The sequence below is a fragment of the Oryza glaberrima genome, chromosome 2 (genome assembly GCF_000147395.1).
Source record: "Oryza glaberrima chromosome 2, OglaRS2, whole genome shotgun sequence".
NCBI classification, from domain to species: domain Eukaryota; kingdom Viridiplantae; phylum Streptophyta; class Magnoliopsida; order Poales; family Poaceae; genus Oryza; species Oryza glaberrima.
The window spans coordinates 26,446,866-26,461,993 of NC_068327.1; the positions used below are offsets into that span (position 1 = coordinate 26,446,866).

Genomic DNA, 15,128 nt, shown 5'->3' on the forward strand with positions numbered 1-15,128 from the left:
AGTAGTGTGGGTTCTAGCATTTTATGCATGATCTGATCTATGTAACTACATGCAACGAATCAAACTCCAACTAATTAAGAAAATGTGTTAGACATCATCGCAAATTAAATCCACACCCATGCATGATTCGTGAGCCCTATATATATATGTATATGTATATGTATATGTATATATATATGTATATGTATATATATATATATGGTATATATACATATATATGTACATATACATATACATATACATATATATATATATATATGTACATATATATATATATATATCTGTGTGTGTGCGCGCAAAGATTAGTCCGAAATTAATCGTTGTTTTTTTCCCTGCAAAGAAAATAATCACGCGCTGAACGCTAAGCGTGGATGTAAATAATCGCTGAGTAATTTATAAAGAGATCTTTTAGTTTTCATATAAACAAACAAAAAAATAAAATGGTTTCTTAGCTATGTGCACTACTAGAAAAAGCATTTTTCCCGAGGTGGGGGTCTCATTTTCACAGGCGGACATGACCCTTAGAGCCAAATGACCATCTACGAAAATAGATTCCAGGCGGAGCACTTAAGGGGCGACTGCGAAAATCATTTTCGCAGGCACCGTTTAAGTAGTCCGCCTGCGAAAATAGACTTAATATAAATACACGCGGGCGGCAATTTTTTCTAAGTCCTCAGTCCTCCCCTCCACACCTCTCCTCCTCACCTCTCCTCACCACCGGCCCCTTCCCTCCCCTCTCCTCCTCTCCCCTCCCTTCACTTCTACTCTCCCCGGCGGCGGCTCCCGGCGGCGGCAGCGGTCGGTGGCGGCGAAGGGCGGCAGCGGCGAGGAGGCGAGGCGGCGCGGCCGAGGAGGGCGACGGAGGAGGGCGGCGCTGAGGAGGGCGACGGAGGAGGGAGGCGAGGCGGCGCGGCCGAGGAGGCCGGCGGCGGCGCCGACGGCGTGGAGCGGCGACGGCGCGGGCTAGGTGGCAGCGGCGGCTCCCCTCCCCCCTCCCTCCAAGATCTGGCCGGAGGAGGGAGGGGGGAGGCCGGCGGTGGCGACGATGGTGCGGGCCGGGCGGCGGCGGCGGCTCCCCTCCCCCGCTCCCTCCCAGATCTGACCGGAGGAGGGAGGGAGGAGGCCGGCGGCGGCGCCGACGGCGTGGAGCGGCGACGGCGCGGGCTAGGCGGCGGCGGCGGCTCCCCTCCCCCCCTCCCTCCCAGATCTGGCCGGAGGAGGGAGGGGGGAGGCCGGCGGCGGCGCCGACTGCGTGGAGCGGCGGCGGCGGCTCCCGTTGCGGGCTAGCGTTTTTTTTTTATTTCTTCTATTTTCGCAGGCGGGCCGTTGCCCCGACTGTGAAGATGGATGATTTTCGCAGTCGTTATGGTGCAGGCGGACCTCTCTCCCGGCTGTAAAAATTAGTTTTGTCCGCCTGCAAAAATGCTTTTTCTAGTAGTGGTGTCGGCAACCATCATGCCTGACTGATCGAGAGGAATGATCGCACGTGAACCGCCAGTACTCGTGTTCGGTTCACGCACACACGAAATATCTACGAGAGAACCGCGTCAAAGTAAGAAGGCCCCCAAGGCAATAATTGACTATGGAAAACAACATCACTAGATTATTTCCTGTATAACAATGCCATGTACTAATTCTATAATGCTCTTGAAATTAAGGTCACCGTTAAATTGGATTAATATATGGACACGTACGTGGCCCTTGATCCGGATTACAGCCGGCCGGCCCATGTCTAATTGTCCATCATTGCCGACGATATATACTACTCCCGTAAAACGACACAAGGTTTTTTTTCAAAGGGTTGAGTTGAATCGAAGGCCGTGATGCGTGACGCCATACGCGACGACGGCGGCGCGGCAGGCGTAGATAGCTAGCGAGCAAGCAGGAAGAATCCATGGTTACGTGCGGTACGCGTGCCATTAATTTGACGGTTGAGAACTCCATCCGGTCTCCTGTTTGATCGATCGTCGGTCGAGCATTTATTATTTCTTGTACCAATCTGCGCACGTACGTACGTAGGCTGAGGCATGCATCTATATATGGCTCGTGCGCATATATACAGCACCTACGAAGGTGACAATCGTACGTGCGTATGTGCTGGTGGACCTTAGTCAAACAGTGAACTCAGCATATATATGCACAAGAATTTTTCCCTTGCTTGATTTGTTTATACGTACAAGCTAGTGTGTACACGCCGCAACACATGCACAATTGCACAAACACAAATAAAGAAATAACATACGTTGGCATATAGTATAAGTCAAGTTTTGATATAAGCTATTAGTAAATATTTATGCTTGAAACATTTTTTTCTACTATTATCTCGCAGTAGCACTAACAGAGCCAAGAGCACTAAAGAATAAGGCAACAAGTAGATTATACTGAATAATGATTATGTTCAAGGTAAATTATTTCAGCGGTGGACCATGATATATGCTACTTAAGTATTTAGTTCGATCGGGTGGCCTCCCACCTACCTATGAGGTGTGCCTCTACTATTGTATTTGTTATCTTTTGTGAGATAGAAAAACATATATATGGATTGTCGACCTAGTTGTGTTGGTCTGGTCATATAGGAACTATTTATATTGCTTTGAGAAGTGTTCTTAATTTTAGTAGTCTTCCTCACCTACCTGACATTAAGTACAACCTCCAAAATCTTTTTATATTTGTACACAACATAATCTCTTTACATTTTTTTCCCAACGTGCACTCCTTCTGCCTTGCTAATGTTGGGCCACCAGTAGACGCCTTTGAAACATCACCTTCCTCACTTTCACTTCCATCTACCTCAAACCCCTCCATGCAATCTGCCTCTCCGGCCCATTCCCCTCTATGCTTGATCATCTTTGTCGATCGAGCCTTTCGTCGCATTGCACCTTCCTAATCTCCATCATTTTTTAGGAAATAAGCGTCATCATTCACATCCTCGCACCATTTAACTTTCCTACCTACGTCACGAAACATATATACATCCTCTTCTTTTATGCTGCCAAGATGGTGACAAACAAAGCCTCTTGTATCTAAAGCCCGTCCTTCCTCCCTTTTACACATCTAGAACACTAATTTAATGTTGTGCTACCACTTCGTAGCTATTTGCAATAAGGGATCTTTTAAAGCATTGGCGGAACCAAAACTTTCTAGAGCCCGGACAAATCTAACTGTGCCAAAGATTTATTGTGAACTTACTATTATCTCTCTCCATAACCGCGATTAAACTTGGCGGTTTAACCGCCAAAAAAAATCAGGTGGCCGCCAAGAAAATTTCGGATTCTTGTAGTGTTTGCCAAGCGGTGAACTCACCACTGTTGTGAGGAGCGCTCATCAGAGAAGCCACACCATTGTCACTGGTAAGCATATCCTTCCCCTCCAATGGTTAGAGGGATGAAGAAGCATGGTAATTTTTCCCTATTTTTGATATAATTTATTTACCGTATGGATTTCTCCTACAATGTTTTCCTTAAGAAAAAAACGAAGCATAGTAAGTAAGCCGTTTGATTGGAATCGAACAGCCATCATCAATCTGCTTATATTTTCTCATCAACAGCTAATTAAAAAAAACATGAGAAACATAATGCCTTCTCGCCACCTCCTAGCCAGCGGCGGATCCAGCATAGGGGCGGCGGGGTCTCGAGCCCTCATTACTTGCATGAAGATTATGAGAGCCCCCACGAAGATCCCACTAAATTTTTTTACCATATATAGTTAGAAGGAGGGCTATAACTCTATCTAGTTTATTCAGATCCCACTGCTATTTATTTCTGTATCAGTCACTGCTCCTGCCTCCCTGAGTAGCTTAATTAGAAATGCCCTCGTACTTATGCTTGCAGGCTGTAGCACTGTAGGTCACAATAGCGAAAATTTTCTTGTCCCAATCCAAAAGTACGTCGGCTTATGTGAATGGTATCTCGTGTGCTCACAGTGCACACAGCACATATACAAATGCGCCGCTGATCGGCGAGGGAGAGATGGATGCGGTAAGCCCCCGCAGTCTGTGGACCCAATCCACAGCCGCTTGACGACACCGGCCGCTCTCGCCTGCGTGAGCATTTCTCCCCCATCAACTCTACCCGAGTTATACACTCCTCTTTTCTACAATTCTACTACGACCCTCACTTGTCTCACTCTGTACATCAGACTGTACATTTCTGTACATGTGAACCCTGATAGATACGTATGCGTAGGCATCGGAAAAGGGGTAAATAAATTAAATCGACTTGTCCCCTGAATAAACCTAAGGTAAAAAGGCTGTTTAAAAATATATAGTAGCAGAGAGGAGAGAGCATATAGTAGAGTGTGGAAAGAAGGAAGCAAAAGGGGGAGAGAGAAAAGTATGACAAGGAGATGAAAGAAATCAGACAACAACCTTCTTAGCCTCCTCCTCTCCACTAGCTTCTTCTCCCTTGCCATGAGTTCCCTAGTAGACCAGGACTAGCAGGCAAGAGCAAGCAGCTGGAAGAGTATTAGCATCATGCAGCTCTAGAGACGACAGGCACAGAGGAGGGGAGAGGTATGGAGAAGAAGCTAAGCAAAGCTCTTGTTTTTGCTTTGGTTCTTTAGTTTATATACGTCTTGGGTTTGGGTGTTTGCGAGCTTTTTTTTTCTTCTTTTCCTTTGTTTCTGAGTGTAACTGTTTGTTTGGATTTCCCTGCGCACTTTGTTCTTTTGTTCATCTCGGACGAGCCCTAACCCTTTGGAGTTTTTCCCCAGCTTCTTGTCGATTCCTTTGTTGTTGTTTCAGATCGATTCCAAGCAGATACTTACATAAGTATTGAGAGGTATTCTCATCCCTTTCTGTTTCTCCTTTCTGCTCTTTTTCTTTTGGTTTTATCCCCATCCTCCTTTTGCTAGAGAACTTTCTGACATCTTCTCATCTTTGTGTGCTTGCATGATGTGTAGTGTCAATCTTGGTTGTTCTTGCTTGAGTTTGTTATCGCCATGTCTCACTCGGACACTACAGCTTCTTGCAGTGACGGGAAATCAAGAAAAGAAAGCTGCTACTAGCCGAAGCCAAAGCTCTACAAGAAGGGAAAAGATTCCCTTCTGTTCTTGAGTAGCTAGCTTCGCTCGAGGGTAATTAAATCTGAGAGCGGCCATGGCATCCAACTCATCAGCGGCAGCTGTGGCGGCGTTGTTTGGAATTAGGGATGGCGACCATGAGGACCAGATTAAGCCGCTATTTGCCCAGCAGCAGCAACACCACCACCACCAGCCACCTATGGCGCCATCCAACGCCGCGGCGGCGGCTTCTGCGGCAGGGTCGGCGGCCGGTCAAGCGGCCGTGGCGGCGCCACCAGCGAAGAAGAAGAGAACCTTACCAGGTAATCCATGCAAAGTTTATCCCTTTTTTTTTGTTCAGTTTCAGACTTTCAGTCATGCATGCATGGATGCCAGCATAGCATTCTTCTATCTCCTTGCTGATCTTGTCTCGATTTATCGGTTGGAGCGAGTTTCAATTCCTTTGTTTTAGCATGCACAAGAAGACAGCTAGCTACTGCTAGCTTGTCCAAGATTCACATGGTTTTTGTATCGATTTTACCGTGTTTGTCTAGTGATTTTTTTTCTTGGTTTTGAAATTTTTGATTCACATGCATAATGTCTTTTTTGGAAGGGATTTGTACGCTAGCATAGAGTCCAAGATTTGGTTCCCTTGGATTTAAATTACATGAAATGGTCCTATATCTTCTTCGGTTTCTAATTTCTCTCTCTTCTCTAGCTTGGTCCAATGAATTTCTTACGCACCTGGATTGTAGTCACCCAGCACTACTTCATTTAAAGCTTGTAGTCTCACCTGGATGAATAGTATAGTCCTCAGTTCAGGTGAAGGTACAAAGCACAAAATGATTTCTTGTTTTTTTTTGTTTTTTTTTTCTCATATGTCATTATAAATCGGACTTATTTTTCAGTAGATAGATTGGTTCCCCTAATTATTTCTTTACCGCAGTAAAGTTCCTTAATTCAAATAGACAATCACCATCATTTAATCATCAATTAATCTTAGAGATTTTTTGGGCAAGATTCCATGTACGTGAGCTGTTCTCCTCTTCACCCTTGCTGGCCTCTTCCTTTCTCTTACCAATCATGAGAGATGCAGATACGGGCCATGACATATGCACGAGCAATGTCAATTCATTTGTTCCCTACATGCCTCTTGCTGCAAAATTAATTCTCTTTTGCCCCCCCTCCTTCATAATCTCGTGCAAATATTCTCTTTTTGCCTTAATTTGTCCCTGGCTACTAAAATCAAAAGGAAAAAAAATCACTACTCCCCATTACAAATCATCCTTGCATGCCTAACCGATCTTCATCACCATAAATCTACTCCGATTGGGAAATTCTTTCGTGTTAAGAAACATGCATGCGTTTGTCATCATCAGCCACACTGCAATTTGGTTTTGTCATCAGTAGTGCGGCAAGCTGTACTCCTTATTTCTCTCTCTTCTAATCCCCACATAATGTTAAAACCACCGTGCATCTATATCTATATATCGATCTAAATTAACCATTCACATATATGCATCTAATATTTATGTTGAACTAACATTTCGATCAGGTAGTGCAGCGCATGCATATGTATATATATACTCCTATCTTCTAATTAATACTACTTTGCACTAGTACTAATAAGCTGTACTTGCATGCATTGCATGCGCAGACCCGGACGCGGAGGTGATAGCGCTGTCGCCGAAGACGCTGCTGGCGACGAACCGGTTCGTGTGCGAGGTGTGCAACAAGGGGTTCCAGCGGGAGCAGAACCTGCAGCTGCACCGGCGCGGGCACAACCTGCCGTGGAAGCTGAAGCAGAAGAACCCGCTGCAGGCGCAGCGCCGCCGGGTGTACCTGTGCCCGGAGCCGACGTGCGTCCACCACGACCCCTCCCGCGCCCTCGGCGACCTCACCGGCATCAAGAAGCACTTCTGCCGCAAGCACGGCGAGAAGAAGTGGAAGTGCGACAAGTGCTCCAAGCGCTACGCCGTCCAGTCCGACTGGAAGGCCCACTCCAAGATCTGCGGCACCCGCGAGTACCGCTGCGACTGCGGCACCCTCTTCTCCCGGTACGCCCACACTCTACCCATCTCTTTACTACGTATATATGCATGGTGTTTTTCGCAGCTTGATTTCTCCATCTGCATGAGACGTTGCATGTGTGTGCGTGCTAGCTAGCGAAGAATGTTTAGTAGTGTGCGCACTAAAATGGCAGCATGCACGTTCGGCCGGGGCTAGGGTTTTGTCTGGGTGGTATAGTGTAGTACTTTAACTAATCTGTTCACGAGGGTTAATGGCTAGTGGGAGGAGAAGAATTATCGATGTCGTACACACGTGTACGTACCGCGTGGTCTGCAGGATGCATATGCATATGTATGGGCGAAGAGCATTAGGGCTACTGCTCGCACGTGATCTTGCCATTGTCTTGCTGATGCAAATGTTTCCAAGCGTTCTTGTGCTGGCATGCATCGTCGTCAAGCCTGGCTGAAAAGGCCTCCCGTCTCTTCCTCATGCTATATATATTACAAGTCACACAAATAAACGCGATATGTTTATATATGTGTGCGCATGTGTTATACTGATTCATGGCCCCAATTCGGGATCGATATGCCCGGAACGTCGACAGCTAGCTAGCACATTCTTAATTCGTTGGGCTGTCTGTCTATTCATCAGACAACTGAATTTTGAAATATCTAAGCGGTCAGAATTATTCCAAGATCCGTGCAATAACTATATATATATATATACATATGTAAGAGCATGACCAACAGTTCTCTAAATGTTAATAATTAAATATACACTGTAAGACACTCTCCTACAGTTTTTTCCTTAAAAAAAGACAATGCTCCTAAATAAAATCCAACCATAAAAAGATGGGTTTTTCTATGAAAAATAGGATCCAACAATTCCCATGTAGAGGTGATAAAAAAATTTAGCATCCCCAACTCCGTTTTTATCGTTCTCCACATCTAGGGAATGGCACACCCAAAAAACTGATCATGCGTGGGATGAGAGCTATCGAGATAGCGGCATGGAAGGTGGGCGAGGGAGATCGCCCATGAGGAGAGAAGGGCCCCTTTTTATTTTAGGAAATTAAGTTTAGACTATCTGTTATAGAGATCAAGGTATATTTTATATCCTTAAATTCTTATTAGAGATTTCAAATAAGATATTTATTAGAGGAGAATATTGGACATTTGTTGGGGATGCAATAAACCACTTCGATGCCCGGAATCCCGATCCATCTCTCGCCTCCGCTAGCTCTTCGATCGATCTCCACCTTATTGGAAGGCGCCAGCAATTCCAGCTAGTTGTCCTCTCCATATCTCATCCTCCACACCATAGCGTTATTATTGGGGTATATATAGCTTCATCTATGATATACAGCTCATGCAGCTGAAGTTCGGATGTCGCTGGTGCCAAGAGGGCTTACCAATGAAGTCACTAGTGATGTTCTTAGTGAGTCATCCTGTTGCCTCCCTCTCTTCCTCGCACCTCTCTCGGTCGGCTAGAGGTAGAAGATGCTTGCCACTTGTCGAATCGTCGGATCAAGATCTTCATAGATCAATTGGCCAAGATTTAAGAAACAAAATCCCAGTGGACTGTAAATAGAAAAATTGTCGTCCATATATATAAAAATATAATTAAACAAGCTTATATGTGTGGCACTACACGTCTGCACTATATTTTTATTTTAATGAATCAGCGAGCCGCCAATTTTATTGAATATAGAAGGAGTAAATTGTACAAAAGAAATGAGCTGTACACGTCTGCATTATACACCCCCATATGATCGTAATTGGCTAATCTGTTTTGAGCTGCCATATAGAAGAGTATGGATATATATAGTCTTTCGCTGTGTATATCCACCCGTGGATCGAGCTGACTTTCTATTTATATCTAAAAATAATATAATGCAAACTATAACTTATATCATGCAGAATATGATATGTGAATGTGTGTGAGCTGGCCGGCTAGATAGATGTGCGGTGCAGGGCCTTTCGTTGGCCTTACGTGTCAGAAGAGCCTGTGGTTCACGCTTCACACGGCTTAGATTTCCCTTGGATACATGCATACTCCGATCCAGGCCCTTACATCTGATCTCACGAGTCACATGGGTGCAACTTCGCTTGCTAGCAGCAGTGTCACGCATACGGCAGACTCTCTCTCTCTCTCTCTCTCTCTCTCTCTCTCTCCAGAATAGCAGCAAGTGTTCACCCCTATCTTTCACAACTCGAGCATTTTCCTCTCTGGCTTCATGGCATGACCTCTGCATGCAGAGTTCTTAGCATCAATAATTTTGATGCAATGGGGGCCTAGCCCTATATATATGTGTAGGCTTTTGTAGTTTTGCATGTGTTTTTTCATCCATATATATTCTTGTTGGATCACCCTTTGGTTCCTTGGAAAATGAGCTTTTTACAAAGTCTTCTCATGTCTCCGGGCGAGTTGGCGTGTGCGTGTGCTACTGCTCTCTACCATGGCGATGTCCAATATGTCTACTACTAGTACTAGCTAGTAGTAGAATTTCTTTTCCCAGCCCTTTCTCCTTGGAAGCTTCTTGCACCATATATATTAATTAAGAACCTATATATATCGGTGACGCCATGCTATATCAATCTGCCTACTCTTTTCCTCGTTTTCATCCCTGATTGACATGAGTTTCTGGGATCTCGAGCTTCAATTGAGTGTGATAGAAGTCAAGTGATGAAACGAACAGGTTTTAGTCAACCCCACACTTGAAAACATGTAGAATCACTGGTAGATTTAGATTTTTTTTTCTAAAAAAAAGATTTATAATTTTTTAAAGTACATGCAAACACAAGTACGAACAATTATATATCAATGTTATTGAACACTTCAAATACAAGACATTATAAAAACGTGATTCATTGACAACCCTGGGTGGCCTAGGAGCTACCCGGGGTCGCTAGGCATTTATCTGCACCTTGGTAGAAGTTGTACATATTTTGAGCCTTTAAAGGTCATTCTAAAATAAGAAGGTCATTGCCCTCCTTTTGCGTGTCGCTTACATAATCAATAAAACATTAATAACGTATATTGGGTTGTCATATAGTTACCCTACAAATATGTATGTTCAAACTTAATTTGAACAAGTGGGAAAAAATATAACTGCGGGAAATACACACACACTACTTTAATTTCATAGTTAATTAGGTTTGTTTTTTCTTTGATGTAAATGAATTTGGTCGTGGATGTCTGTACAGTAATACATGCATGTGACGGCATAATCTATATGGCCAAATCTTGTTAGCTTATAACTATTTAGATTTCATACATGAAACGAGGGCGCGCACGACACACATTCTTGATTTAATATAGCTTAAAATACTTCTCCCAAGATTTTTTTTTTCGGAATACTAACAGTAGGAGTTGTTACACGCAATAGATAAAATTCACTTTACTTGTAGAAGAAAGAATTAAAGATATTTCAACGATAGTATATCACACAGTTCTACTGTTTAGACGACCATTATTTCTCGTACCCACCTCAAGTCATACGCACAGTGTACACACATTCATGCATCCTTGCCAATTACTGTACTAGCTAGTACTCCAGCTTGTAACTTTTTCCGTACAAATATATGGTCGTCCTGTGTATGGAACTTGGAATCTTATCGGTTCAAGGCAAGAATGGAACGTACGTACTACGTCTCCTAAAAGATGCAAATATATAATTCTTGAATACACATTGCATCTAATTATTATAGTGCTTTTTTTTGCATGGATTTCTGTACTGTTGTGCTTAACATGCAATTGATTAGAGAAAAATAATCATTTTCTCGGGAGTGGATTTTAAACTCTCGAGAGGACATCCCCTCGTTATTTGCATGCAATTCAAATAGTTACGAAAAAATCTAAATAAAATATGAGAAGATGTATTAATATGTGATATATCGCTCCACAAACATGCAAGTTAAAATTCAACTTTTACATGTCGTAACGAAAAAAAATAAATTTAACCATGAATATGCATTAACTAGCTATAATTTAATTTTTTTTCGTTGTGAGATATAGAAGTCGAATTTGAGCTTCATGTTTGTGGAGTGATATATCCCATATTAATATATCTTTTTATTTTTTTAAAAAAAACAACTAGACTATTTGAGTGACATGCAAACAATTATGGGACATCCTTCTAAGAGTTTAGAATAAAAATACTATTTTCTCAACTCTCTTTGAGAGTTTGAGGAGAGGGGGATTGAGAAGATTGGAAAGATACATAAAACGAGGTGAGCCATTAGCGCGTGATTAATTGAGTATTAACTATTTTAAATTTTAAAAATGGATTAATATGATTTTTTAAAGCAACTTTCCTATAGAAAATTTTTAAAAAAATACACCGTCTAGTAGTTTGGGAAGCGTGCGCACGGAATACGATGTCCTTTTCTCACCCAATCCCCCAGAACTCATCACAAAGAACGCAGCCTTAGTTGTTAGTATCGATATGATGGCAATGCCTTCTTTCCAATATATAGTAAACTAGTCGATACACCGCTTTTTGCTGCGAAATATGTCGATGAATGCATGTTATATATCATAGAAATGGTAATGTATATGTTTAAATAATGTAAAAATAATGTGGAGATATTGATTTGACATTGTTTGCATGTTGAGTTCTAAAAATACAACAAAATTGTATAAGTCTTTTGTTTTTTTCTAGTCAACTTATTTAATTTTGACCAAATTTATAGAACAATATAATAGTATTTAAAAAATAAACATATTATTAGAATATATCAAATGTTAGATTTAATAAAATTAATTTGATATTTTAGATGTCGCTAAATTTTTCTATACATTTAAAAGAAATTGACGAGGGAAAAAAAATCAAATAACTTACCGTATAAAATAGAGAGAGTACTACTACATTTGCACGGATGACACAGCAAAAATTTTGCATCTAGCTGTCTAGCTGATGAGCACCACTTCACGTGATTTCTGTATCAGTACCCGATACTGTAGTGACATGCACTGCCCTTCGAGTTATCTTCACTTTTGCGTCGTACAATTTCACGTGCAAACTTGTGCCGCACGGACAGTGATCAGTTTGATGGTACATCGCATGTGTCCGTCGTCGTCCATGCAAATGCAGGAGGGACAGCTTCATCACCCACCGCGCCTTCTGCGACGCCCTCGCCCAGGAGAGCGCGCGGCTGCCACCCGCCGCCGCCGGCCACCTCTATGGCTCCGCCGGCGCCGCCAACATGGCGCTCAGCCTCTCCCAGGTCGGCTCCCACCTCGCCTCCACCCTCCAGGACCACGGCCACCACCACCACCATCACGGCGCCTCCCCGGACCTCCTCCGCTTCGGCGGCAGCGGCGGTGGCGCCATGGCGGCACGCCTCGAGCACCTCCTGTCGTCGTCCAGCGCCTCCGCATTCCGGCCCCTGCCGCCGCCGCAGCAGCAGCCTCCGGCGCCGTTCCTCCTCGGCGCGGCGCCGCAGGGGTTCGGCGACGGCGGCGACGGCAGTGGTCCGCACGGATTCTTGCAGGGTAAGCCGTTCCATGGCCTCATGCAGCTCCCTGACCTCCAAGGGAATGGCACCGGCGGGCCGTCGCCGTCGGGTCCGGGTCTCTACAACCTCGGCTACATCGCCAACAGCGCGAACAGCTCGGGTACTTCCAGCCATGGCCACGCGAGCCAGGGACAGATGACGAACACCGACCAGTTCAGCGAAGGAGGGGGTGGTGGCGGCGGCGGCGGCGGTTCAGAGACATCGGCGGCGGCGCTGTTCGGCGCCGGTGGGAACTTCTCCGGCGGCGACCACCACCAGGTTTCTCCTGCCGGGATGTACGCGAATGATCAGGCCATGATGCTGCCGCAGATGTCGGCGACCGCGCTGCTCCAGAAGGCGGCGCAGATGGGCTCGAGCACGTCGAGCGCGAACGGCGCCGGCGCGTCCGTGTTCGGCGGCGGCTTCGCCGGCTCGTCGGCGCCGTCGTCCATCCCGCACGGCCGCGGGACGACCATGGTCGACCAGGGGCAGATGCACCTCCAGAGCCTGATGAACTCGCTCGCCGGCGGTGGCAACGCCGACCACCAGGGCATGTTTGGGAGTGGCAGCATGATTGACCCGAGGCTGTACGACATGGACCAGCACGAGGTGAAGTTCAGCCTGCAGCGCGGCGGCGGCGGCGGCGGCGACGGCGACGTGACGCGTGACTTCCTCGGCGTCGGCGGCGGCGGTTTCATGAGGGGGATGTCGATGGCGAGAGGGGAGCACCATGGCGGTGGCGGCAGCGACATGCATGGCACCTTGGAGGCCGAGATGAAGTCGGCGTCGTCGTCCTTCAACGGAGGCAGGATGCAATGATCTCTTAAGCATATATACGTGGCACGTTGGCATCAACATGCATGGCAGGAATAAGTTGTTGATTTGCAGGTTGCAATACAATGCTGTGACTTGTGACACATGTGATAGATGTTTTTGCATGCATCCATGCAAAAGGATAAAGCCAGCTTTGATGATGATACAATCTTAGCGAGAGACATGGTGAGCAGAAGAGCTTCTCCTAGTCTCCTACTAATGCATGATGATGAAGCTAGATCAACAGGAATCATGAGACTTGAGCTGAAGTTAGGCGTTATTACTGCAATATACTATTCTGTTCCTGATAGATCTTATTGCTAAATTTCATTTGAAAGAATAGGTCTTGCTAAATGTAATTGGGTTAATTGTACTGGATCAGGGATAACTGCAATGAGACTGTATTATCTTCTTCTTTCTTTTCTGTCAGACGAATTATAGGTCTGTGGGGGATAATGAGACTTAATTACCCTACTGATCTTTTCTATTTTTTGTCCTCTTTCAGTCATTCAGTTAACCCTCTAGAGCAAAAATATTGTTCTTGCAATTAATGCAGTTAATCATGATATATAGTCCATGTTGTGGTGTATGTCGTTTCATGTTAATTATGTCATCAACGTGTCGGCTGTGTTGCTAATATAGATGGGTTATGTTTACTGAGCTCGAAATTTTAAAAAGTAGCCGATGAGAAACTACTAGATCTTTCTATAACTTCTGTTGCTAGTTTATTTCGAAGGTATATAGCTACAGTTTCCTATATAACTTTTTTTGCTAGTTTATTCTTGGGTTCTATCTATAGCTACTAACATTCACAATCAAGACGAATAATTTAGGTTGTTTTGGGAGCTAGCTGGAGATTTTTGAAGTAGCTACAATTCGCCAAAAAGCTTCCTAAAACAGGTCCATAATCCCTGAAGAAGAACAAGAAAGAAAACAAAGCTAATATATTTTTATTTTTCTCCCTGATTATAATCGATTTTTTTTATCTTTGTACTATTGTTTTCATTATATATATACGGGATGGATAAACAAACATAATAAAAAATGATTCCAACCTTTTTTTTTCCATTTCCTGCAACTACATTTAGGTAATTGTTCCAATATATTCAAGGGGTTGCAAAAGGGCCTGTAACCTAGTGGTTTCCAGTATTTAACGGCTTTGTGTTTTTAGTGGTAGGCGATGTACCCGTTAACAGCGAGACGCCTGTGGTGACTTCGTTAATCTCCAGGATTTGCCGGTCCAGTCTTCAAAGATGCTCATAGGGGTAGGGTTTACGTGCGTGCGTTCATGGGGTGAGTGTGCGTGCGTTGTACTATGTAATTCTCAAATATATATATATATATATATATATATATATATATATATATATATATATTCAAGGGGTTAATTATTTTGCGACTCATTTTCATTTTTATATAGTTAGTATGATATTCTTTTACCCGTGTGTGTGCGCCTATATATGTGATTTTGTAAGATTGATAAATTATGTTAACACCTAGATAACTTGCACCAAAAGGATCTCTTGAAAACAGGAGGGCGGTGCATGAGTGTGATCTAAAGTGTTGTTGAATAAAAATGCACCAGTAGAAATCATCACCCAACTCAGGCCATGTTTCATTTTTTGTTTTTGATTCTGCCCCAACAATTAATTTTGAAGAAAAACAAATAGCTTGGTTCCGGAAACAGATTAGCAAAATCAAATCCTGTTTTTTTCTTCTAAAATCCAAAAGCAGGATATTGAGCTATTTTGTGGATTTTGGGTAATGATGTTCACGGCGAGTATTGCGACTATTTCCAAATCCACAATC

General features: G+C 44.0%; 1 protein-coding gene across 2 annotated transcripts; it reads left to right on the plus strand.

The window, feature by feature from the left end:
* The first annotated feature begins 4,087 nt into the window (after positions 1 to 4,087).
* On the plus strand, positions 4,088 to 13,887 carry LOC127761992 (protein indeterminate-domain 4, chloroplastic-like). 2 transcript variants are annotated; one of them, XM_052286327.1, is made up of 5 exons: positions 4,088 to 4,510; positions 4,711 to 4,778; positions 4,961 to 5,321; positions 6,656 to 7,055; positions 12,104 to 13,887. In XM_052286327.1, the coding sequence occupies exons 3-5, from the start codon at positions 5,096 to 5,098 to the stop codon at positions 13,323 to 13,325; spliced, it is 1,848 nt and encodes a 615-aa protein (XP_052142287.1). In that variant the 5' UTR covers positions 4,088 to 4,510; positions 4,711 to 4,778; positions 4,961 to 5,095; the 3' UTR covers positions 13,326 to 13,887. The 2 variants fall into 2 exon arrangements, with proteins under 2 accessions (XP_052142287.1, XP_052142286.1); XM_052286326.1 differs by lacking the exon at positions 4,711 to 4,778 and having other exon boundaries at positions 4,090 to 4,510.
* The last annotated feature ends 1,241 nt before the right edge of the window (positions 13,888 to 15,128 follow it).